The following is a 24,527-nucleotide window of genomic DNA, read 5'->3' as shown; positions in this document are numbered from 1 at the left end:
TTAAAACAAAATTAAGTTCTTAGACCACATTCATTCTGTTTCAGAAACCTATGCTGTGTCAAATATTTAATCACAATCCAAATTCAGTGCTGTATCAAGCTTGAATGTTGTGTCCATACTTGCCCCAACTGTTTAGGGTTCGACCTCTGCAGTTGTATCAAGCTGCGCCCAGTCATATTTATTATCATTGTTGAAAGCCATACGGTTGCCTTATAATTGCTTACATCCACCTAATTGAACTCTAGTGGATAGTTTTCCCATTGGCAGTCATACCATATCTACCGGTTTATTTTTAGCTCACCTGGCCCGAAGGGCCAAGTGAGCTTTTCTCATCACTTGGCGTCCGTCGTCATCATTAACTTTTTACATTTTGAACTTCTTCTACAAAACCACTGAATGGAATGAAACCAAACATGGCATGAATGTTCCTTATGAGGAGCTGACCAAGTGTTGTTACTTTGAAGCAGATCCATCATCCAAGATGGCCGCCAGTGGGGAACTTAGTTTAACATAGGACCCTATGGGAAATACATACAAATGTCTTCTTTTAGAGAACCACTGAATGGAATGAAACCAAACATGGCATGAATGTTCCTTATGAGGTGCTGACCTAGTGTTGTTATTTTGAAGCCGAACCATCATCCAAGATGGCCGCCAGCGGGGGACTTCGTTTAAAATAGGACCCTATTGACAATACATACAAATGTTTTCTTTTAGAGAACCACTGAATGGAATGAAACCAAACATGGCATGAATATTCCTTATGAGGTTTTGACCTGATGTTGTTACTTTGAAGCCGATCCATCATCAAAGATGGCCGCCAGCGAGGACTTCGTTTAACATAGGACCCTATGGACAATACTTACAAATGTCTTCTTTTAGAGAACCACTGAATGGAATGACACCAAAAATGGCATGAAAGTTCCTTATGAGGTGTTGCCCAAGTGTCGTACTTTGAAGCCTATCCATCATCCAAGATGGCCCCCGGCGGGGGACTTCGTTTAAGATAGGATCCTATAGACAATACATACGTATGTCTTGTTTTAGAGAACCTCTGAATGGAATGAAACCAAACATGGCATCAATGTTCCTTATGAGGTGCTGACCAAGTGTTGTTACTTTGTAGCCAATCAATCCTCCGAAATGGCTGCCAGTGGGGAACTAAATTTAACAACGGACCCTAAATGTGAAATACATACAAAAGTCTACTTCTAGAAAACTGCTTAATTGATTGAAACCAAACATGGTATGAATGTTTCTTTTGAGGTGCTGACCAAGTGTTGTTACTTTGTAGCAAATCCATCAAACAAGATGGATGCCAAGGGGGAAGTTAGTTTAACATAGGACCCTATGGGAAAAACATACAAATGTTTTCTTCTAGAGAACCACTGAATAGAATGAAACCAAACATAGCATTATGTTCCTACTGAGGTGCTGACCAAGTGTTGTTACTTTTTAACCTAACCATCATCCAAGATGGTCGCCAGCAGGGGACTTAGTTTAACATAAGACCCTATGGGAAATACATACAAATGCTTCTTCTAGAGGTGTACTGAATGGAATGAAACCAAACATGGCATAAATGTTCCTTATGAGGTGCTGATGAAGTGTTGCTACTTTGTTGCCAATTTACTGTTCAAGATGGCCACCAGGATTTTTTTTATTAAATTACGGGGCCAATATTAAACCAAATTTGGCCTCAATCATTATAAGGGTATCTGTTATGATTTTAATCTATTTTTACATGATTTCGAAAACCAAAGTAAAATCAGGTGAGCGACACAGGCTCTTGAGAGCCTCTAGTTGTATAATCTCTTAAATTTCAAAATTGATATTATAACCTGTATACATTGGTCATTTAATAAAGTTATGCGTCATTGAGGCAAATCCATAAAAAGGACTCGATCAGAGAAGTAAAAAATTAGAAGTCGATTAGAGAACAACAAAAAAGACGTCGATTAGAGGGGTATCAAATTGACTGTCGATTTGGAATCTTTTATTGTGACGTCAGATTTGGACTTCGATTTAAGGAATGGACGTCGATTAGAGACTGGACGTCAATCTGAGTCTTACATACAATGTCTTGTTGGAATTGAAAAGGGAGTTCTGTTCACTAATATTCCATGGGATATAATGTTTTTGCATGTGTATTCCTATCTTGGTACCTTGTACATAACCACTATATTTAGTATGTCAATTATACTGGATGACATTTTCTATCCTATAAAGGTCATCTTGCTGTACTTTCATGAAGACCATAATATGATTGTCCTTCATCAGGACCTCTCAAACTCAAACATTTGAAAGCTCGGGATGTATAAACATATAGAAATTAGGAGCTAGATGCCCAAAAGTGAACTAAGAAGGTTAGCCAAATTCAGCTAAGGTCAATTTTGCCAGAGGGAGTTGGAACCTGAGATTCTTAGTAAATTCTTAGTTTCTACTAACAGGACATTTTTAAAAAGTATGTTACAAATCATGTCAGTGCCATGACAAACTGTGCATAGTCAAAAGAACAGTATGGGAATATGCATGTAGTAAATATAGCCCTTTAGAATTTAGCATACTTTTGCACAACCAAAAAATAACAATTTGTAGTCTTATAAACAAATTAGCAGTTAAGCAGCAAGATTTGGTCACAGTTCTGATTTAGACATAGAAAATAATGTACAGCAAAAGTCTCTTAAAAGTCAGTATAATAATACAATTATGTCCTTCAACAAAAATAAATATCAAAATGATAAAGTTTTGAAAAGACTTTCATTGTTGAAGGCGGTACAGTGACCCAAAGTTGTTAACTTCTATGTCATTTGGTCTCTGGTCGAGATTTGTCTCATTGGCAATCATACCACATCTTCATATTTTTATACTGAAAAGGTTTATTTCTTGATTTAGTAATTTTAGGTCTTTTTTTGAGTCTTTGATTTTTTATGTGAATTGTGTTATTTTAACACATGATATAAATGAACTTGAAAATGAAGAAGCTAAGTTTTATTTTGTGTAAATAGAGTTATTCCTCTTTTTGTTAAAGGATATGGTGTAACCTCAGACGGATATACCACATACATCAACGCCTCCACTTGTACATCACATTATAGACCTGACAATCCACCAATAGTATTTGACTTTCCCATTCCTGAAGGTCATTCTAAACAGGAAGTAATAGATTTGACTGTTACACAGTATGGCACACAAGATAACAGAAAAACAGAGACAGTTTCAGATGATGATTTAGTGGAATTTAAAGAGGATGAAGAGGAACCTGTAAAACTTTGTGTGCTTAGTTCAACCTAGTTATGTTATTTGCAGAACAGTTATTGGTAAACTTATGGAGACAAGATTAATAGGAAAATCAAATAGATATGCTATTAAGAGGGAGAACATTAAAATCTTTTTCTACAGAGAAAAAAATGAAACTTTTATTTTTATTAAAAGTGCAAAATATGAATTTGGTTTTAAAGTTTAAACTTTTTGTTGTCAATAATATACTTTGGTCATTTAAAAGGATGACCGAATAGTCAGATATACATTTTTAAAATAGTAAAAAAGCAGTAATTCACAATTTAAACCACTAAAACGGTTCTATTTCTATGACACATCTATAGGGAAACATTTTGATAATTGCATATGCATGCCAATTTGAAGCACCTTTGGGGAGGATAATATACTTAAGTTTTTCTGCACTATTATCAGCCTTGATTATATTTCCAGTATTAAAGAATCACAGTTTTAATTCTTGAAAGCAATACCCTATGAATATTTTATGGTCATGATGAAAGCTCATATTTATACAAGACTTTTATAAGAGCTTTCATAGAAACAGGACTAAGAGGATACTAAAACTTGCTCTCAACAATAAATATACACCTCTGCCTTATTACTGTGTGTACTTATGTTTTATTAATTTGAATTGTAGTCCAATGAACTGCACAAATTTTACAAGAGTTATGTAATTTTAATGCATTTTTTCTAATATTGTATTATGTAATTTTGCAGGTTTCATTTTGAACAAAAAGTCTGCTCAGCAAAGTTCTGAAATAAATTTTTACAGCAACTCTTCCCTCCTGTAGAATTATACAAAGCAATTGTTGGTCTTTCATTATAAAACTGTTGCTTGAATAACTTCTGATTTCAATGATCTTAACAAATGCAAAAATGATTTTTATTATTGAAACCCTTGTTTTTCTACATAATTGAAATACAACTGTTGAAAAGAACTTTAAAAAAACATGACATTCAACTTTAGGAAGCAAAAATATAGTTTTCTTTGTTCCAAAATATGATAAAATGTCTAAATTGTCAGACAGCAGCAGCATGCTAAAAAGTTAAGCTGGTTGGTAATGAACTAGACTTCATTTTATAAGTAAAATCATAGTTTGTAGGAACAATATGAGAAAACTTTGAGGTTTCTTTTCCTTATCCATTCATTTGATGTTAAATGGTTTCTCAATGAGTCTGATTACTTTAATCTTTTGATGTGAAAAAAGTTAAAGAATGAATTTGATCTTATAGATTGTAATTATGTTATTGTGGTAATTATGTTATTGTGGTAATTATTTTCTGTTGTTATGAAAAAACTATTGCCATTGTGCACAGACAATAATCTCTTTCGCAAAAATGTCGCCAAAAAAATTGTTGTCACACAATAAATGCAATATTGAGGTTTTTCAATGGCTGCAGGTATAAGTTTTGGTAATTTTTATGATTATGAAAATTGATACATGCAGTCAGTAATGAACAATGCTGTAACTATTAGAGTTTATGAACTAAAAATATTCAAAGGGGACAATATTGAAATTTTTGTGATACAAAGTTTTTTTCTTTTTTTTTTTCCATTTTAGTAGTGATTTTTCAGTTTGCTTACTTGACCTTCATATGTTGAAATTGCAATTTAGTTTATAAGCTGAAAAGAGTTGTGTGTTAATGGCTTAGGTTCCAAAATTCTGAACTTTATGTTGCCCTTTGTTGTTTTGTTTTTTTACCTAAAATAAAATTGAAATAACTTAAGCTAGATATATTATATGATATATAAATAAAAGCATGATTTGTTATCGTAACTCAATTCAGACATGTTTAGTTGTGAATATTTTTTGTTTGCCTCCATACCTCATCATTTTGTAAATATTAACATTTATTAAGAGACAAGACTTACAACCACAGTTTTGATAAATTTCATTTCTTATTGTTTTTTTTTTTTAATTTGTAGTTTTCAAGGTCCAAGAAAAAATAAGCACAATAAGCCATAGAGTTTATAATCTGTCTTGTTTAGTTCCAATAAACATCCTGTTAGTATGTATGACTTTCCTGTTGATTATCCAGAAAATGGTACTAATGTGAAACTAATTGCAACATTTAATAGATTGGTCTATAGTTATCCAAAGGTTAAATGATCTATAATCTTCTTTATTGTTCATTGTGTGTTAATTTACGTTTTTTGATTGAGTTAAGCCTTCCAATTGATATTTTATAGTGTGTTTTTCTATGTTGTGATGTTATACTATTGTTTCAGAAAAGGGAGAAGGTTTGGTACCATTAAAACGTTTAATCCCGCTGCAAATGTTTGTACCTGTCCTAAGTCAGGAATCTGATTACAGTAGTTGTCTTCTGTTTATGTAGTTCATACGTGTTTCTCGTTTCTCGTTTTTATATAGATTAGACCGTTGGTTTTTCCGTTTGAATGGTTTTACACTAGTAATTTTTTGGGGCCCTTTATAGCTTGCTGTTCGGTGTGAGCCAATGCTCCGTGTTGAAGGCCGTACCTTGACCTATAATGGTTTATTTTTATAAATTGTAACTTGGACGGAGAGTTGTCTCATTGGCACTCATACCACATCTTCCTATATCTTTGTAAAAAAGAACTGTTCTGTGCTTGCAATGTCAACAATGTATTGCTATTTTTATGTTCAGACTACAATGATAGGAGGAAGGGGGCGTTATATGTCTTGGTCTGTGTATCTATAACTCCATCTCTTCAATTGTCCTATTTCAGGTTAAAGTTTGGTTTAAGAGGTTTATCATGAAAATGTGGTCAAATCAACTTAAAAAACTTAATACACTAGTTAATTTTGATGTTAACACTTAGATATGTATTCAAAAATAGAGTTTTGACTGATATTTTGTGGTTCACTAAATATATACATGTAATAGTGGGTGTGGGGCAAGGTATCATATGGACACATATTCTTCTTATTTACTTATTTCTGTTCCTATATTATGTTTCTGTACGTCCTGAAATTGGTTTCTGTTCTCTAACTTTAGTTTGCCTCAAACCAAATGTTATAAAACTTATACACAATGCTTATTACCACAAAACACAGATCAAGTTTCGAAATTGGATGACGTCACTTTTACTGTTCATGAGTTATGCCCCTTTATAAACATAAAAATTGCTGAATTTTTTGTTTCCGTTCTCTAACTTTAGTTTGCCTCGACCAAATATTATAAAACTTATACACAATTTTCTGTATATCAATAGTATATGATATTAAAAATATATGTAATATGTCTGCACTTATTAATTGGCAGAGCTTTTTATTTGATTGTACCGATACTGGAAGTGTACAGGACAAAAAGGCATAACTGTATTGGAATTTATGATTTAAAATTATGTTCAATTATAACTGAGGCTTTATGAAGTCAGAATCAGCCTCTGCTGTATTAAATCATGACCATTAACTGTATTTGTATAGCAGTGTACCATGTCTTTCGTTATCTTTTCTGTGATATTAAATTCTTAATAAATGTAAAATTGCATCTTGTTTCTTCATTGCAGGCATTGAAAGAGCAAAAAACCTGAAACGGAGCCCTTTTTATACGACTGCAAAATATTTGCAGTCGTATAATGGTATGTCGTTGTCGTCATCCAAAGACATTTGGTTACCAGACAATAATTTGAGTATAAGTGGATGGATCGCTATGAAATTGTACCGCAAGGTTCCATACCACAAAAGGGAGGTTGAGATTGATTTTGGAAGTTATTGTCCAAACTGTTTAAGAATTAGTGGCCAAAAAGGGGCCAAAAACAGGCATTTTTCTTGTTTCAGGACAATTACTTGTGTATAAGTGTATGGATCTCTATGAAATTGTACTAGAAGGTTCCATACCTCAAAAGAATGGTAGGTATTGATTTAGGCCCAAACCATATAGGAATTAGGGGTCAAAAAGGGTCCAAAAACAAGGATTATCTTGTTTCCTGACAATAAATTGAGTATATGTCTATGGATCTCTATGAAATTGTACGTCAAGGCTCCATACCAAACAAGGTAGGTTTGGATTGATTTTGGGGGTTATGGCCCTAACTGTTTAGGAAAAAGGGGCCAAAAACAATACTTTTCTAATACTTTGTATAAATTGCTTATTTCTTGAACAATTTCAATGGGGTTTAATTCAAAGTCTTGAATTTTTGGGGTTCTTTAATATGCTGAATCTAACCGTGTATTAAGATTTTGGGTCCGTTTTTAAATTGGTCCACAATGAGGTTTCGCCAAAAATTGAATTATTGGGGTTCTTTGATATGCTGAATCTAACCTTGTATTTAGATTTGTGATTTTGGGCCCGGTTTACAAATTGGTCCCCATTATGGTTCAAAGGGTCCAAAATTAAGCTTAGTTTGAATTTAACAAGAATTGATTTCTTGGGGTTATTTGATATGCTGTATCTAAACATGTATTTATATTTTTGATTTTGGGCCCTTTTTACAAGTTTCCGAATTGAGGTCCAAAGTAAAACTTTGTTTGATTTCATCAAAAATTGAATATATGGGGTCCTTGATTTATGCTGAATCTAGCTGTTTTTATACGACTGCAAACAATTTTTGCGGTCGTATATTGGTATGACATTGGCGTCATTGTCGTCGTCGTCGTCCGAAGACACATTGGTTTTCGCACAATAACTTTAGTTTAAGTAAATGGATCTCTATGAAATTTTACGATAAGGTTCAATATCACAAAAAAAGGTTGGGATTGATTTTGGGGGTTATGGTGCCAACAGTAAAGGAATTAGGGGCCAAAAAATAAGCATTTTTCTAGTTTCCAGACAATAACTTGTGGAACGGTGTATGGATCTCTCTGAAATTATACCACAAGTTTCCATACCACAAAGGGATGGTTAGGATTTGCTTGTGAGGGTTATGGCTCAAACCGTTTAGAAATTAGGGGCAAATAAGGGGGGAAAACAAGAGTGTCCTGGTTAATGGACAAATACCTGAGTACAAAACATAATTTAAAGCAGTGTAAGGGAGGTAATTCAAATACATCATTTGAATTACCTACCTTACACTGCTTTTAAATTATGTATAAAGTAATGGTTAATGAACAATTAAGACAATTTAAAAGCAGTGTAAGGGAGGTAATCCAAATACAACGTTTTGATTACCTCCCTTACACTGCTTTTAAATTATGTTTAAAGAAATACATATTTATAAAGGAAGACCAGTAAAAATATCTGCAAATGTTGCATCTTTTTTTTTACAAAAAAATCCATATCAAAGATTTGGTACCACATTTTAAATTCTATTATAAAATAGATTAAGTTAGCACTATGGTAAATTTAAATGGTTAATCATGGTTGCAAACTCCATTGGAAATTTGAATTGAGATTATGACCATATCTTGAGGGAAAGAATTTTTTTGGGGAAAAGGGGGGGGGGGGGGGGGGGGGGGGGGGGGGTTGAACAAAATTGTGGAAGGTCAATTTTTTCTCATTTCAGATTTCAGAAATTAAAAAGAAAAATTCTTCAAATATTATTTTTTTTTGCAAAAAAAAAATTGGAGGTGGGTGTTGGGGGTAACACGGAACAGCATAGTGTATTGCACAAAAGCAAAAAAAAAGGGGTGGTAAATTTTTTTTTTTTTTTGGGGGGGGGGAGGGGGGTCAATTTGCAACAGCAAAGTGTATTGCACAAAAGCAAAAAATTGAATATAAATTCAAATCATATAACCTATTCTAAGTTCTTTGACTACAGTTATACTGTGTCAGAAACAATCCAAATTCAGACCTGTATCAAGTGCGAATATTGCGTCCATTTTTGCCCCAACTGTTCAGGGTTGGACCTCTGCGGTCGATCCAGCTGCGCTCGGCGAAGCAATTTATTTAAAATTTTGGGCCCATTGAGGTCCAAAATAAAACTTTGTTTGATTTCATCAAAAATTAAATTCTTGGGGTTCTTTGATATGCTGAATCTAACCATGTTTTTAGATTTTAGATATTGGACCATGATGGGTAAATGTTGAATTTCAAATTTTAAGTTCTAAGACCACATTTATTCTGTGTCAGAAACCTATGCTGTGTTAAATATTTATTACCAATCCAAATTCAGAGCTGTATCAAAATTGAATGTTGTGTCAAGCGGAGCATTTTATTTTTAATTTGTTATCCAGTGTTTAGTATTAGATCTCAACTAAAAATCAATGTGATTGTAATCACTGATGGAAAGATTGGAATGCTTGTTTCATAATTTCATACCTTAATTTTGTCTTCCATGAAGTATAGTGGTGAAAAAACTGATTATGTTATAAAACTAGATGCATTTGTGACATTGTAGAGAAAGATCCACATTTTTTCCGTTACTGTAGATAAAATGAGCTTAATATCTATCAAAGTCAGTACATTATTTTAAGTTTATATTTTTTTTTTCAAAAAGAGGAAATTATCAAATAAAGATTCCTCTTAAAATGAGAGAATTCCAATTTTCCTTAAATCTGAAATTAAACTTTTAATAAATGAACGTCCAAGTAATGACTTGCATGCATATTTTTTATCATTTTAAGTTGGAAGTTCATATATTTTCATTATTAATGGCTTACAAAGTCTTCAATTTTGGACTAAAACATTTAATATTGATCTTAACTACAATTGAGAAATTAAGAGTATAATAACTTATACGAAAATTTTGTCCTTGATCTCATTTTCATGGTTTATCGACTGCTTGAAAAAAAAATATGGTTTTTTGTCATGTGGATTTCTTACTTATCATGAGTAATAGGATAACAATATTTCGGTTCCCTGCAAGAATCTACACTTCCGTCATACATGGTTCACCTGACCTCGACATCATTTCATGGATCAGTGATCAATGTTAAATTTACATGATTAGGTCTGTTTCTCAGATACTATAAGCAGAAGGTCAACGTTATGTGGTATTTTGAATTATTTTAAGGGTACATGTCAATCTGTCAGGTTTAATCTGACCTGACCTCATTTTCATGGTTCATTGAATAATGTTAAGTTTTTGTGTTTTGGTATGTTTTTCAAATACTATGAGCAATAGATCAACTATATTTGGTGTATGGAATGATTGTAAGGTATACATGTCAGTCTGGCAGGTTTTATCTGACCTTGACCTCATTTTCATGGTTAATTGGTAAATGTTAAGTATTTGTGTTTTGGTCCTTTTTATCAAGTACTATAAGCAATATGTCAATTAAAGTTGGTGTATGAAATTATTGTAAGGTGTACATGTTTGTCTGGCAGGTATCATCTGACCTTGAATTCATTTTCATGGTTCATTCGTCAAAGTTATTTTTTTGTGTTTTGATCTGTTTTTCAATTACCATAAGCAATAGGTCAACTATATTTGGTGTATGGAATAATTGTAAGGTTTACATGTCTGTCTGACAGGATTCACCTGACCTTGACCTCACTGTCATTGATCTTTAAACATATTTATGTCATACTTACTGAGTTGTGTAATAAGTAGTAATTACAAGCAAATGATTATGAAAGTCAGGAGTCATTTAAAATGTGATTTATCATAGCTGTAAATTGAAAAAGACAAGAAGTAATCTCATTACAATTTAACTGAAACTTGATCATAGATGTGATCGAAAGTTTGGTATGTAAATCAGTTGAGAAGGATATGACATTGGAGGAGTTTCTGATTTAAACTCCACCTTTGATTTTATTTTTTTTTCATCATAGATGTCATTCATTGCACTTAATTTAATTAAGACCAATGACCATACTTACAAGTCAATTGCCATACATACTTGAATATAACAACTCTAAAGATATAACACAAATTTTTCACAGTTCATTTATGCATATTGACATATACATGGGAATTATTTTGGACCATATTTCAGTGTATGAAGATGTAGTGGCTAAAGGCTTTTATAATATCATGATTTCTGTGGTGATGTTATAAGAAAGAATTGGAATTAAAAGTTTCAATCTTTCTAAAAAGGTTTTTTATGCCCCCGCCGTAGAGGAAGGGGCATTAAGTTTTACCCTTGTCCGTCTGTACATACGTATGTACGTCCCAAAAATGGTTTCCGTTTTTCTAACTTTAGGTTGCCTCAACCAAATGTTATGAAACTTATACACAATGCTTATTACCACAAAACACAGATCAAGTTTGAATTTTGGTGGCGTCACTTTTACCGTTCTAGAGTTATGCCCCTTTACAAATGGAAAAATTGCTGAATTTTTCGTTTCCGTTATCTTACTTTAGTTTGCCTCAACCAAATGGTATGAAACTTATACACAATGCTTATTACCACAAAACATCGATCAAGTTTGAATTTTGGTGCCGTCACTTTAACCGTTCTAGAGTAATGCCTCTTTACAAATGGAAAAATTGCTGAATTTTTCCCTTCTGTTCTCTAACTTTAGATTGCCTCAACCAAATATTATGAAACTTATACACAATGCTTATTACCACAAACCACAGATCAAGTACAATTTTTTTCTGAAATATTCATTGATAGCCTTTGTTTGATGAAAGAAAACAACACTTTGTACATGGATTGTTTGTTGTTTGCTTGGTGTCCAGTGGCATAAATTGTCTTTCTTTTTATAAGCATTAAATGTTATTTGATGTTGAAGGATTTTTGTTGTATTCCTAAAAATAACTTGTTTGTTAAAAAAAATTGGAAAATGGAAATCCAATTAAAAATGATTTTGTTGAGTAATGTTGCTATGTTAACGATGTAAATAAAGTAGTAACAGATACTAGATGAATCGTACCCCTTGCATCTGCATAAAATGCAATATCGCAACAGTTAAAGGCTTTTAAAGCACATGGCCTTGAATAATTGAAACTATGCATTGGTAATATAATAAGACTTAATTTTTTAGATGAGTTAAAATTTTCATTTCACTGATAACCCGTAAGGAAGTAATAGTTAAATGCACTTATCTTTCAAACCACAGGAAAGTAACACTTATATTGTCTATTTTCATAATTAAATTTTGGTTATCTTTTTTTTTTTATTTCATACTTAAATTACTATGTTTCACTGTTGTTCGGATTTATTTTCATCTAAAACAAAAGATGAAGACAAAGGTAGGATAAGTTTAATTCTTAAGAGCATGATATGTAGTTCACTTTGAATTTTCTGGGGTTTTTTTTCTCCATCAAATAAACTGTCATTAAAAATATATGATAATCATAAATGGTGTCCATTGAAGAATTATACGTTAAAAATACCATTTTAATAACAGTTTCTATATTCTATTACGGGACAGCTGGACAGCGGTAATAAGATAGAAGTATAAGTGAAATAGACAATATACCCCGGATTTGATGGTGTATGCCATTTGGCTTCATTATGCCCTTTTTTGGTTAGCTTTTTCGTATCGTTCTGGATGGTGATCTGAAAATAAAACCAGGTAAACTTGTGCGATTTTGTGATTTATCATAAATAACATATGAATAACAAGGTGTGCGTCAACAAGAAAGAAACCCAGCAACACAAGAAACAAAGACATTAAGAGGTCAACATGCGGTCTTCAACCACAAAAAAGTAACTTTTCAATTTCTAAATAATCCGCGTCTATACAAATTATGAATAAATTTGACAGAAAATATCAAAAATCTACCATCAACAACGTATTCTTGAAAGGACTACAATTATAATGTACAATAACATTAATGGTACCAATTCTACTGCACCAGAAGTGCATTTCGACATCAAATGCCTTTCATGGATGCCCGAAGCCAAAACATAATACATGTACAAACAAGAGCCATGAGCCAGTTCTTCAGTGGTTGTCGTATATTGGTGTAGTTCATAAGTGTTTCTTATTCTCGTTTTTTAAATAGATTAGACCGTTGGTTTTCCTGCTTGAATTGTTTTACATTAGTCATTTAGGGGCCCTTTATAGCTTGTTGTTCGGTGTGAGCCAAGGCTCCGTGTTGAAGGCCGTACTTTGACTTATAATTGCTTACCTCTTATACATTGTGACTTGGATGGAGAGTTGTCTCATTGGCACTCATACCACATCTTCTTCTTTATATAGAACGTTGGTTTTCCTGTTTGAATTGTTTTTCACTAGTCATTTTGGGGCCCTTTATAGCTTGCTGTTCGGTGTGAGCCAAGGCTCCGTGTTGAAGGCCGTACTTTGACTTATAATTGCTTACCTCTTATACATTATGACTTGGATGGAGAGTTGTCTCATTGCCACATCTTCTTGTTTATATAGAACGTTGGTTTTCCTGTTTGAATTGTTTTACACTAGTCATTTTGGGGCCCTTTATAGCTTGCTGTTCGGTGTGAGCCAAGGCTCCATGTGGAAGGCCGTACTTTGACCTATAATTGCTTTGCTCTTATACATTGTGACTTGGATGGAGAGTTGTCTCATTGGCTCTCATACCATATCTTCTTGTTTATATTAACAGCTGACAAAAAAAAAAAGAACTCCAAACTCTGACCAGTAATGAGAGTTATGCATGAGGTAGATTCATCTCTTAATCTAACACTATTGCGAAATTTTAAAACATCAAAATATAAATAATCCGTATTTTCAGTCTACTGACTACTGGGCTGGCGATACGCTCGTAAGGGACTTAAAGTCAACCATCATCGTATCGACCCAGTTGTAGTATAAATACCATTAACAAGACCACTTTTACTGCACCAGATGTGCATTTCGACAATTAATGTCTCTTCCAATATAAATATCAGTTAATCTTGTAAGAAAATAAGGTTCCAGTTTCCTCATAGAAAATTGTTATTACGATGATCGATATTTGCTTACATCTACGTCAATTGGGACTGCATGGTAGATAGTTGTCTCATTGACAATCATACTACATCCTCTAATTTTCATATTGAGACCTTTCATGGTATGTTCCATTTGGTATCGAGCATACATCTTTTTTAGTAATTCCCACTTTTAATTATGTCTGTATGTTCCTGATGTACACTCGAGTCGTTATGTTTTACATTGATCCAATCCATTGTAATGGTTACACAGGGAAGTTAACAAGTTTACACATACAAAAATAACTTACGTCAGAGTTTTAAAAAATAAATGGACATTTAAAATATATGCGTGTTTTTATACATGCACAATGCTTTATTATAAACAAGATTTGAAAAATTAAAACCAATCACTGAAGAGTCTGTAAAAAAATTGATAACAGAAGTTCAATTTACTGGTTATTATAAAAACCTTACAATTACTTTTCAAGGAAACAAGATGAATTGTAAGTCGGCTAAAATTTTGTAAATATATGGTTTGACATGTTCATACCTTGGCCTACAGATAATGGGGATGAGCGCTGGAACATAACTCAACTTGATGATAGAATAGAAACTTCATTTTTCGCATTATGCGTATCTTCTATGCCAACAGAATTTGCATATACAAATTATTTTCTCTTAATTGATAACACGGTTCAGAGATTGTGCTTTCCTGTTAGTATTTTCTTGATTCTTTGTTCATGCCTTCAAAGAAGATGCTGAACTAGCGGTTAGATGTCCTCACTCCCAAATTTAAAGGTCGTCTGTATAGCTTGGTTGACCGTTACGAAATATCCGTGCCCTTATATGGATATAATATATTTATAAGTACAATAATAAATACAACCACATCCTTCTTTCTTGGTAAATAATTGATCACTGAAAATTATTTATAACTGGAAGGTCGAGCATGAACTGACAACCTGTGTGTTGATCACTGATATTTAGTAGGTTAAATGTAACTCGTCATTGAGTTTTGTTGACTAACTACTTCTCTTATTCCTTATTCTTTTGGCAAAGGCTTTGTCTGTTTTTAGTCCGTTTGGGATTTGATTGCACTTTTAGTATCTTATAGTTTCTTCGAAATGCAAAATGTAAAGCAACTGTCATTTATAGTGTTACACATTGCAAAATGCAAAGCCCATTTGAGTACATTTCATTTACACTTGAATCAATTACCACTTTAAAAACAAATATGACAGAGGATGTTACATTATCACTCTGTAAGTGGTTGTGGTAAGAGGGATAGTTGTCAGTGAATCATATTTATCATTTTTTAAAATAACTCTAAGTAAAACAAATTTTGTTGAATGAACCATTGTGGACACAGATCAGTGTGGATAGCATGATTGGATGTTTGACAGTGTTTTATATGACAAAAGGAGTTCTATGTTTTATGTTTTCTATGTATTAACTGTGTTGCACAATGACAACCAACATGAGCATTAGGGGTGTTGTTTAATTAATATTTAGTTTTTTATGCTCAACACGGGCATTGAAGAGATACTATTTGCATTAATAACCAAATGATTATGATAGAATATGTTCCATAGCTTTGATTTTGGATACATTTTGTAGCTAGGAGAAGAACACATAATAGGTTAAAGTCGTTCATTTTTTTCTTAATGTGATTTTTTTATATGGGCTGATGGGAGATGGTATCTGAGAACATGTATTTGCTTACTATTTGTATGGTTCTATTTATATTACTTTGTGGTGGATCGTCAGTATCATAAGTTAAAGATTTCGGTTAAATGTGGAAATTGTTTCTCAGATTAGAAGACATTTAATGGTTTTTAGAAGGGGAGGTCAACTCGGTGAAGATTTACTAATCGAGTACTCGTTGGATTTACCGAGCGATACTTGAGTATTCGCTCGAAAAAACATCTACAAAATGGAAACACAAAATTACACCCATTTTACGTATTGTGGGACGTTGTCTTATGGACGTAAACCCTCAATTTTATTACCCAGGACTAGATAATAGTCCTAGGACGTTTATACCATATACTAGTTATGTAAGCTGGCAATGATCTAATCAATTAATTAATAAACATCTATAGAAAAAAAGATTACTCAAACAATAGTAATTAGGAATCCTAAAAAAAACACATTTAATGATCAGCAAAGGGTGATGATTAGAACTTACGGATGCCTTTAACCATTTTCTGAGGGTCGATACAGGGTGCAACAAAATTGTTCTTATTAAGTAATATTATCTTGTCAGCTTTTTCTGTGACGAGTCGATTGTCAACTTCGTTACGTAATTAAAAGTCCTGCTGATGAAAATATTTGCTCTGACGGTACAGAGGTAGTTTAATGACTCAGACACGCTACGCTAAAAGTGTAAGTCTTGGAAAGGTGCTCTTATTCATAGTCCACCTATGTTTGGAGGAATTTTAAATGACAATTAAACGCAAACATTCGAAACGTAATTTTTATTAATTATGATTAATATTTAATTTCCCGGGAGGTGCTCTTAATAAAAATATTATTTCTTTAAGAAGGCAACAACATTCTTACAGGAAACCGATTAGTCGAGTATCATTTTGGTATTCGATACTCTGTACTACCGAGCGATACTCGAGTACTCGTTGACATCCCTAGTTTTTAGTAATGACAATGCCTTACATGATGATTGGGGCTAGATGAGCTAGAAAGTGAATTTCTGTGTTATTTTTTATTAATTCTTTGAAAATATCTACTCCAAAGCTGGTCAAAGCAAAAAAAAGTTTTGACCAGTATGAAAATGATATCAACAAAAGAACCTTTGTGAGCAAGCTTCAAAGACTCATAACTAACTACAGAAGTCATATGAAAAAATGTCAAGTGGATATTATGAACTTCTACTTAATATGTCTAAATATCTAAAAAGTTTTAGTATTCAATATGAAAAAGTATTGCAAAAGTATTCTCTTTTCAGTTTTTTTTTTTGTTATATGGATACAAATATAAGTGATACCAATACAGTAAGGCAGTTTTGATATGGTATGAAAGTGTAGTAATTAACATTTACTGTTAATTCACACAAATTAAGAAATAAACAAATGAATGATAAATGTTGAACATGTACAATGAAATATATTTTAGAAATCAATTAGGCCAGATAGGCCTTGTAAATTTTGGTCTTTTTCTTAACATACTGAATGACCATTTACACTCAGGACTGAGTCGCCAGTAGGCAGTACAGATGTAAAATCAAAGCACTGTAAGCGCTATAGGCAGTTAATCAAAAACATGATGAAAACTGTGGCAGTGTTGCTTAAATTGTTTATCACAGCTTGTTATATCTCATGTTTCAGATTTTTTTTGTCATGTGCTGTACTGATTTCCACAATCCTACACACTTTTCTCTAACAATATACCATTTTTTTTTTCAAACGTTTATTATTCATTTTTAAATTACTTTAAAATATGTATCCTTTCGATGATTGAATGTCTCAGAAGATGTATGTACACTGTCCCAGGTAAGGGGAAGGTCTGGCGTCAGTAAACATGTTTAACCCTGCCAGATTACGTGTGTGTCTGTCCAAATCATTCAGTGGTTGTCATTTGTTGCTGTATATCATATTTATTTTTCATTATTGATTTGTACATAAATCAGGACGCTGGTTTTCTTGTTTGAATTGTTTTACATTTGTCATTTCAAGGCCATTTACAGCTTTATACTATGCAGTATGGGTTTTGCACATTGTTACAGGCTGTATGTGACATACAGATGCTTACTTCTATCAACTTCTCAATACACTGGTGAATGAATTTTTCTTATGCAGGAATAATATCATCAGAATTAAGGTTTTCCACAGTGGTATATAGTTTAATTCCAATATGTTCTAAGAGTTTTCATATGCCACATCAGCATTTTTAGTTAGATCAGCAGGTGTCACTCCGTTCAAAAACTGATTTAATAATACTGGGAACAATCTGACGTGTGGTAATTTTATTGTTTATCATGCATGCATGGATCATATTACACAAAAAGATTATGTTGTTGGGCTAGAAATGCTTTTAATTTTCCTTTACATTATTGTACTTCTAAGTGTCCAACCTATTACATATACATCAAATTTCATACAAATATTTTGTCTGTCTTTGTTTAATATGTTTATATTCTTCATTTCTTACATACTTTATAAAACATATTTCATGTATCTGCACATTGTATCATCATTATGTATTCAAACTATCTTTATTTAGCTGATACCTGGGTTACTACTTGTATATATATTGATAGTGTGCAATAATACGATGTACATATATCTCCCACATTTTATAGTAACAGTTGCACAGACATGTCATAGTTCTAATATTATCATTAGACAGCCTCTAAAAATAGCTGGACCGTTACAGTAAACTCCATGACAAATTATATTAATGTGTTGTAACCCCTGGCAATTTTGTAAAAATTCCTGTTAGAATTCTGAACGAAAATTTGTCTGACTAGTCGTCATATTATTGGACCTGGTAAAAATTTTCATAGATACATGTACTTTGATCATATCTGTAGATATACATGTATAACTATATACAAAACATCAAAAAGGATAAAGTTTCATAGCGGTCATGGAATTATTATGATAACTAGTCAATGCAGCTACTAGATAGTATCATATATTGTACATGTATGTCTTGTCACTTCTAGGATATTAAAGCCAAGAATTGGAATCTAGCTGAAATAAAAACAAATACAAAAATTGATATTGTTTATATAGACATACAATCATGATAAAACATATTTACACAAGTTTTGTCCATGAAATTGAAACGAAATCATTATGGGATCATGGGATATTCTTATTTTAAGGTCAGATCAAATTTTGATTTTCGACAAATTAAAAAGATGAGCAGTTTGAGAATCAGAGAGATAAAATTATGTTAAATTTTATTTCTTTCATTCAATTTTATACATACAATGTATATGTCATTTAATATAGTATGCTCTAGTCTGCCTCTGTTGTAAGTTGACTCATGGTCTCTGATAGGTCTATCAGACAGAATTATATTGTGAATACCAAAATTTAGTAGTTAATGTTGATTTGAGTTGACTTTTAGTGGTATCAGTTGGTTGGCGTGGTACGACTTTGTAATCATGAGTGTGAGTTGTTGACTTGCTTCCCTGTGGAGAACACTGAGTTTGTTCAATTTAAGTTCTATGGTACAATGACACAAATCAGACAATGCCTTACTATTATTGCAATCAAAGGTGAGGTCTGATTGACCTGCCTTTAGTAAATGTAAATGACAAGCCCCCTCCAAGTCCATGATGTTACTTGAGATCTATACTAAGATTGGAATAAATAAACGGTTGGTCAAACATTCTTGGTCTTTACATTTAATGAAAGATATACCTTCTTTAAAATTAGCCATAAATTAAGATTTTCTTTTATAATAGGCCCAGAAATAAAAAAGTTCTGGTTTAGAAAAAATGTCATAAACATTGAAATGTCAAAGTCGGACCACATGTACTTGTTTTTATGCATGGGAAGATCCACTATCAACGTATATTATGAGCTCCTAAATCTTCCCATGGATATAAACAAGTGCCTGAGAGTCAGACACTTGCTTCATTTCATGATCAAGATAATGTATAGATCGAATTCTTCTATCTGCATATATTTCCCAATTCACATTTGCTCTTTATCGATTTTCGCTGATTTTATACATTTTTCAGACATCCGTTCCTGTATACAGTAATATATGAATGGGTTTTCTACATTTTTGTGTGACTTACTATGATCACACGATCTTTCTATGTCTAATATCCATGTCACATTCTACTGTCATTCTCTGCAAAATTGACATATTTACAAGGTCTCACTCATTAGAGACAAGAAGCGACAAGAAGCGTCATAAAGTGCGTATGGCTACTAAATGCAACAGAATTTAAAACTTTACAAAACAGAAAAAAATCAACTGTAATTAATTGACTTTTCTTTAAATTTATTATTTTAATAGTATATAAACTTTCTTGTCTCTAAATTTATCCTCTTGTCGCAAATTCATTCATCCTATCGCCAACTTTTTTCTACTTGTCGCTTATTGTCTCTACAATCTTCTTTTCGCTTATTAGTGAGACCTTCTTGATTTCCGGTTTCAAGTATTTCATTCATAAATAACATGGTATATTAATAACTTTATTGCAAAACATGAAACCCTGGCGGGTTAATATAAATAACAAGTGTAAACACCACCTGTTGGTGCATTAATACTTGACAAGGTCAATTATGTGAAAAACGGAATAATATAAAAGGAAGAAATTCAAATGTGAATACACAATTTATTAACACTCATCTCAAACAAAAAGAATATCATGGTTAAAAATAATTACCTTTCTATCATCAGAATCCTCCAAATTTAAAAGGTACGTTAATTTCGTCTTCTAAGTTAAAATTGCCGCCAACTTAGACTACTGTAATACGTATTGCCGACAAACAATATTCCTACGACTTTTGCCATTTGGGAAATGTAAACGACTTGTCTTTAGAGATTTTCGGCGATTAAATATTTCATACAATTGTTCTTTGAAATCTTAGCCAAAAGTACAGGGAAAAATAAACTACATAAGGATTTTAGTTAACTGATGAAGAAACATTCAAAACTATAAAATGTTATCTAATAGACTAGCTGCAATGAAATCCCAATTTTCTAAAATGGTAGGGGAACCTAAAACTCAAAAAATTTTAAACTATACATTTCATGCAATAATAATTCTTCTAAAAAATTCGCTATATTTTTCCTTATTTTGTCTTTTGATTGTACATGTTATATATCGACGTGGGATTTGTTTATATAAATTAGGCGTGAAATAATTTTGGTTAACTGAAATCCTTTAACTTACTTCCAAATTAATGTTAATACTGAGGGAAAAAATTACATTGCTAAATAACCACTTTAAAACAGATGCAAACTTTTTGAGAGGAGGGCATAATGCATGTAACATCTATTAGAATTTTTTTTAAACCATTCTAAACTACTGATAAGTGATAAAGTTTGTTTACTGTTACTTACCTTCAAAAAGGGGGTTGCATTCACTTTATTACATATACATATAATTTAATTTTGGATGTAACGCGTCTTCCGATTGGCTGACGTTGTTTTGTTTATCAGCTCATAGACATAATTTTGTCATGTGACCTTGACGTCATCAACGTTTTTTCATGATTCACTCCGGTTTAAAATGGAATTAAGAATTAAATTATAAGAAATGACTGTAATATTTTTTCAGTCTATTAGAAAAAACATAAAAAATGTGGTGCACACTTTAAAATAACCCGCTACGCGGGTTATTCAGTGTGCACCACATTTTTGAAGTTATTTCTTCATAGACAGAAAAAATATTACAGTCATTCCTTAAATAAATATAATCAACAATACTGCAACACCTAGGATAAATAGAGGATTGTTTTGTAAGAATAGTTGCTGAAATAAGCAGGCAATATTCAAAGTAGAATAAATAAATGTGGATAGTGTCCACATGTGGACACAGATAATGCCCCCGCTTGCATATCATATAGTTATAAAGGGACATAACTGAAGAACAGTAAAAGAGACGCATCCCAAATTTGAACTTGATCTGAGTTTTGTGGTAATAAGCATTGTGTGTAAGTCTCATAACATTTGGTCGTGGCTAACTTAAGTAGAGAACAGAAACTAAAAATTCAGCAATTTTTCTGTTTGTAAACACGCATAACTCTAGAACGGTGGTGTATAAGTTTTACAACATTTGGTTGAGACAAACTAAAGTTAGAAAACGGAAACGAAAAATTCAGCAATTTTTATGTTTATAAAGGGACATAACTCAAGAATGGTAAAAGTGTTGCCACCAAATTTCGTACTAATTCCGAATAAGGTAGTAATAAGCATTGTGTATAAGTTTCATAACATTTGGTTGAGGCAAACTAAGGTTAGAAAAAATGGAAAAAAAAAATTTGTATTTGATCTTAGTTTTATGGTAATGAATATTGTGTATAGGTTTCATAATGTTTGGTTGGGACAAACTTAAGTTACAGAATGGAAATTAAAAATTTTGCAATCTTTTGATTTATAAAGGGGCATAACTCAATAATAGTTAAAGTGACACTACCCAAATTCAACTTGATCTGTGTTTTATCAGTGGAAGACAAAATTAAACATTGCATTGTATAAAGCATTAATTGTAGCTGGGCGCAGCTTAATACGACCGCAGAGGTCGAACCCTGAACAGTTGGGGCAAGTATGGACACAACATTCAAGCTTGATACAGCTCTGAATTTGGATTGTGATTAAATATTTGACACAGCATAGGTTTCTGACACAGAAAGAATGTGGTCTAAGAATTTATTTTTTTTCAATTTACCTATTATGGTCCAATATCCAAAATCAAAATACATGGTTAGATTCAGCATATCAAAGAAAGGGGACCCCCTCAAAGAACCCCATATATTCAATTTTTGTTGAAATCAAACAAAGTTTAATTTTGGACCCCAACTTGGACCAACTTGAAAACTGGGCCCATAATCAAAATCTAAACACATGTTTAGATTCAGCATATCAAAGAACCCCAAGAATTCAATTTTTGTTAAAATCAAACTAAGTTTAATTTTGGACCCTTTGGACCTTAATGTAGACCAATTTAAAAAATGGGACCCAAAATTAAAAATCTAAATACACGGTTAGATTTGGCACATCAAAGAACCCCAATAATTCAATTTTTGATGAAATCAAACAAAGTTTAATTTTGGACCCTTTTGACCTCAATATGAACCAATTTGATAGCGGGGCCCACAAATAAAAATTCTAAATACATGGTTAGATTCAGCATATCAAAGAACCCCATATATTCAATTTTTGTTAAAATCAAACAAAGTTTAATTTTGGACCCCAATTTAGACCAACTTGAAAACTGGGCCAAAAATCAAAAATCTAAATACATGTTTAGATTCAGCATATCAAAGAACCCCATATATTCAATTTTTGTTAAAATCAAACTAAGTTTAATTTTGTACCCTTTGGACCTTAATGTAGACCAATTTGAAAACTGGACCCAAAATTAAAAATCTAAATACACAGTTAGAATCGGCATAACAAATAAATAAATGTGGTCAAAGATTTTACAATTCTAATGCGCCATACTGTGCAATTAAAGATTACTTCTTGAAATTTTTCAATATTTGAAATTTGAAAAAAAAACAATATTTGAAGAATAATTCTTTTTAATTTCTGAAATCTGAAATGAGAAAAAAATTGACCCCCCACAATTTCTTTTTACCCCCCCCCCCCCTTTTTTTCCCAAAAAAATTCTTTCCCTCAAAATATGGTCATAATCTCAATTCACAAATTTCCAATGGAGTTTGCAACCATAATTACCCATTTAAATTTACCATAGTGCTAACTTAATCTATTTTATAACAGAATTTAAAATATGGTGTCAAATCTTCATATGGATTTTTTTGTAAAAAAAAAAGATGCAACATTTGCAGATATTTTTACTGGTCTTCCTTTATAAATATGCATTTCTTTAAACATAATTTAAAAGCAGTGTAAGGGAAGTAACCAAAACGTTGTAATTTGGATTACCTCCCTTACACTGCTTTAAATTATCTTAATTTGTTCATTAACCATTACTTTATACATAATTTAAAAGCAGTGTAAGAGAGGTCATTCAAATGATATATTTGATTTATCTCCCTTACACTGCTTTTAAATTATCATGTTTTGTACTAAAGTATTTGTCCATTAACCAGGACACTCTTGTTTTTCCCCCTTTTTTGCCCCTAATTCCTAAACGGTTTGAGCCATAACCCCCCAAAGCAAATCCTAACCATCCCTTTGTGGTATGGAAACTTGTGGTATAATTTCAGAGAGATCCATACACCGTTCCACAGTAATTGTCTGGAAACTAGAAAATGCTTATTTTTGTCCCCTTTTTGGCCCCTAATTCCTTAACTGTTGGTACCATAACCCCCAAAATCAATCCCAACCTTCCTTTTGTGGTATTGAACCTTATGGTAAAATGTCATAGAGATCCATTCACTTAAACTAAAGTTAGAGTGCGAAAACCAATGTGTCTTCGGACGACGACGACGACGCCGGACGACGACGACGACGCCAACGTCATACCAATAGACGACCGCAAAATTTTTTTTGCGGTCGTATAAAAATTACTTGATATTTAGAAGAAATTCATAAAGGGGCATAACTCTAGAACAGTTTAAGTGACGCCACCAAAATTCAAACTTAATTTGTGTTTTGTGGTAATAAGCATTGTGTATAAGTTTCATAACATTTGGTTGAGGCAAACGTAAGTTAAAGAACGGAAACTAAAAATTTTGCAATTTTTCCATTTATAAAGAGGCATAACTCTAGAACGGTAAAAGTGACGCCACCAAAATTCAAACTTGATCTGTGTTTTGTGGTAATAAGCATTGTGTATAAGTTTCATAACATTTGGTTGAGGCAACTTTAAGTTAGAGAATGGAAACGAAAAATTCAGCAATTTTTCCATTTGTAAAGGGGCATAACTCAAAAACGGTAAAAGTGACGCCACCAAAAGTCAAACTTGATCTGTGTTTTGTGGTAATAAGC

General features: G+C 32.4%; 2 protein-coding genes and 1 long non-coding RNA gene across 13 annotated transcripts in view; 2 read left to right on the top strand and 1 right to left on the bottom strand.

The window, feature by feature from the left end:
* LOC127728714 (metallophosphoesterase MPPED2-like) overlaps positions 1 to 6,753 on the top strand; it is an 89,434-nt gene extending 82,681 nt beyond the window's left edge. For 4 of the 10 annotated variants that reach the window (XM_052236354.1, XM_052236356.1, XM_052236352.1 and 1 more), the window contains exon 7: positions 3,032 to 6,753. In XM_052236354.1, coding sequence (XP_052092314.1) covers positions 3,032 to 3,294 — 263 coding nt within the window. In that variant the 3' untranslated portion in view covers positions 3,295 to 6,753. The remainder of the gene's footprint in view (positions 1 to 3,031) is intronic. The other 6 variants (XR_007994319.1, XR_007994320.1, XR_007994321.1 and 3 more) reach the window with 6 other exon arrangements.
* LOC127728718 (metallophosphoesterase MPPED2-like) overlaps positions 1 to 24,527 on the top strand; it is a 154,221-nt gene that overhangs the window by 33,716 nt on the left and 95,978 nt on the right. Inside the window, exon 1 of one of the 2 annotated variants that reach the window (XM_052236364.1) lies at positions 12,181 to 12,283. The exons of the other annotated variant lie outside the window; for it this stretch is intronic. Within the exon in view, the coding sequence (XP_052092324.1) occupies positions 12,229 to 12,283 (55 nt within the window). The 5' untranslated portion in view covers positions 12,181 to 12,228. Of the gene's footprint in view, positions 1 to 12,180; positions 12,284 to 24,527 lie in introns of those variants that run through there. 2 annotated transcript variants of the gene reach the window in all.
* Positions 12,511 to 15,091, bottom strand: LOC127728746 (uncharacterized). The gene is made up of 2 exons (XR_007994352.1): positions 14,476 to 15,091; positions 12,511 to 12,593 (listed from the first exon to the last, which is right to left on the bottom strand). It is a non-coding gene; the product is annotated as an uncharacterized LOC127728746 (long non-coding RNA).

Source organism: Mytilus californianus, unplaced genomic scaffold (genome assembly GCF_021869535.1).
Source record: "Mytilus californianus isolate M0D057914Y unplaced genomic scaffold, xbMytCali1.0.p SCAF_2, whole genome shotgun sequence".
Taxonomy (NCBI): Eukaryota; Metazoa; Mollusca; class Bivalvia; order Mytilida; family Mytilidae; genus Mytilus; species Mytilus californianus.
This window is presented reverse-complemented; position numbering and strand designations above follow the sequence as displayed.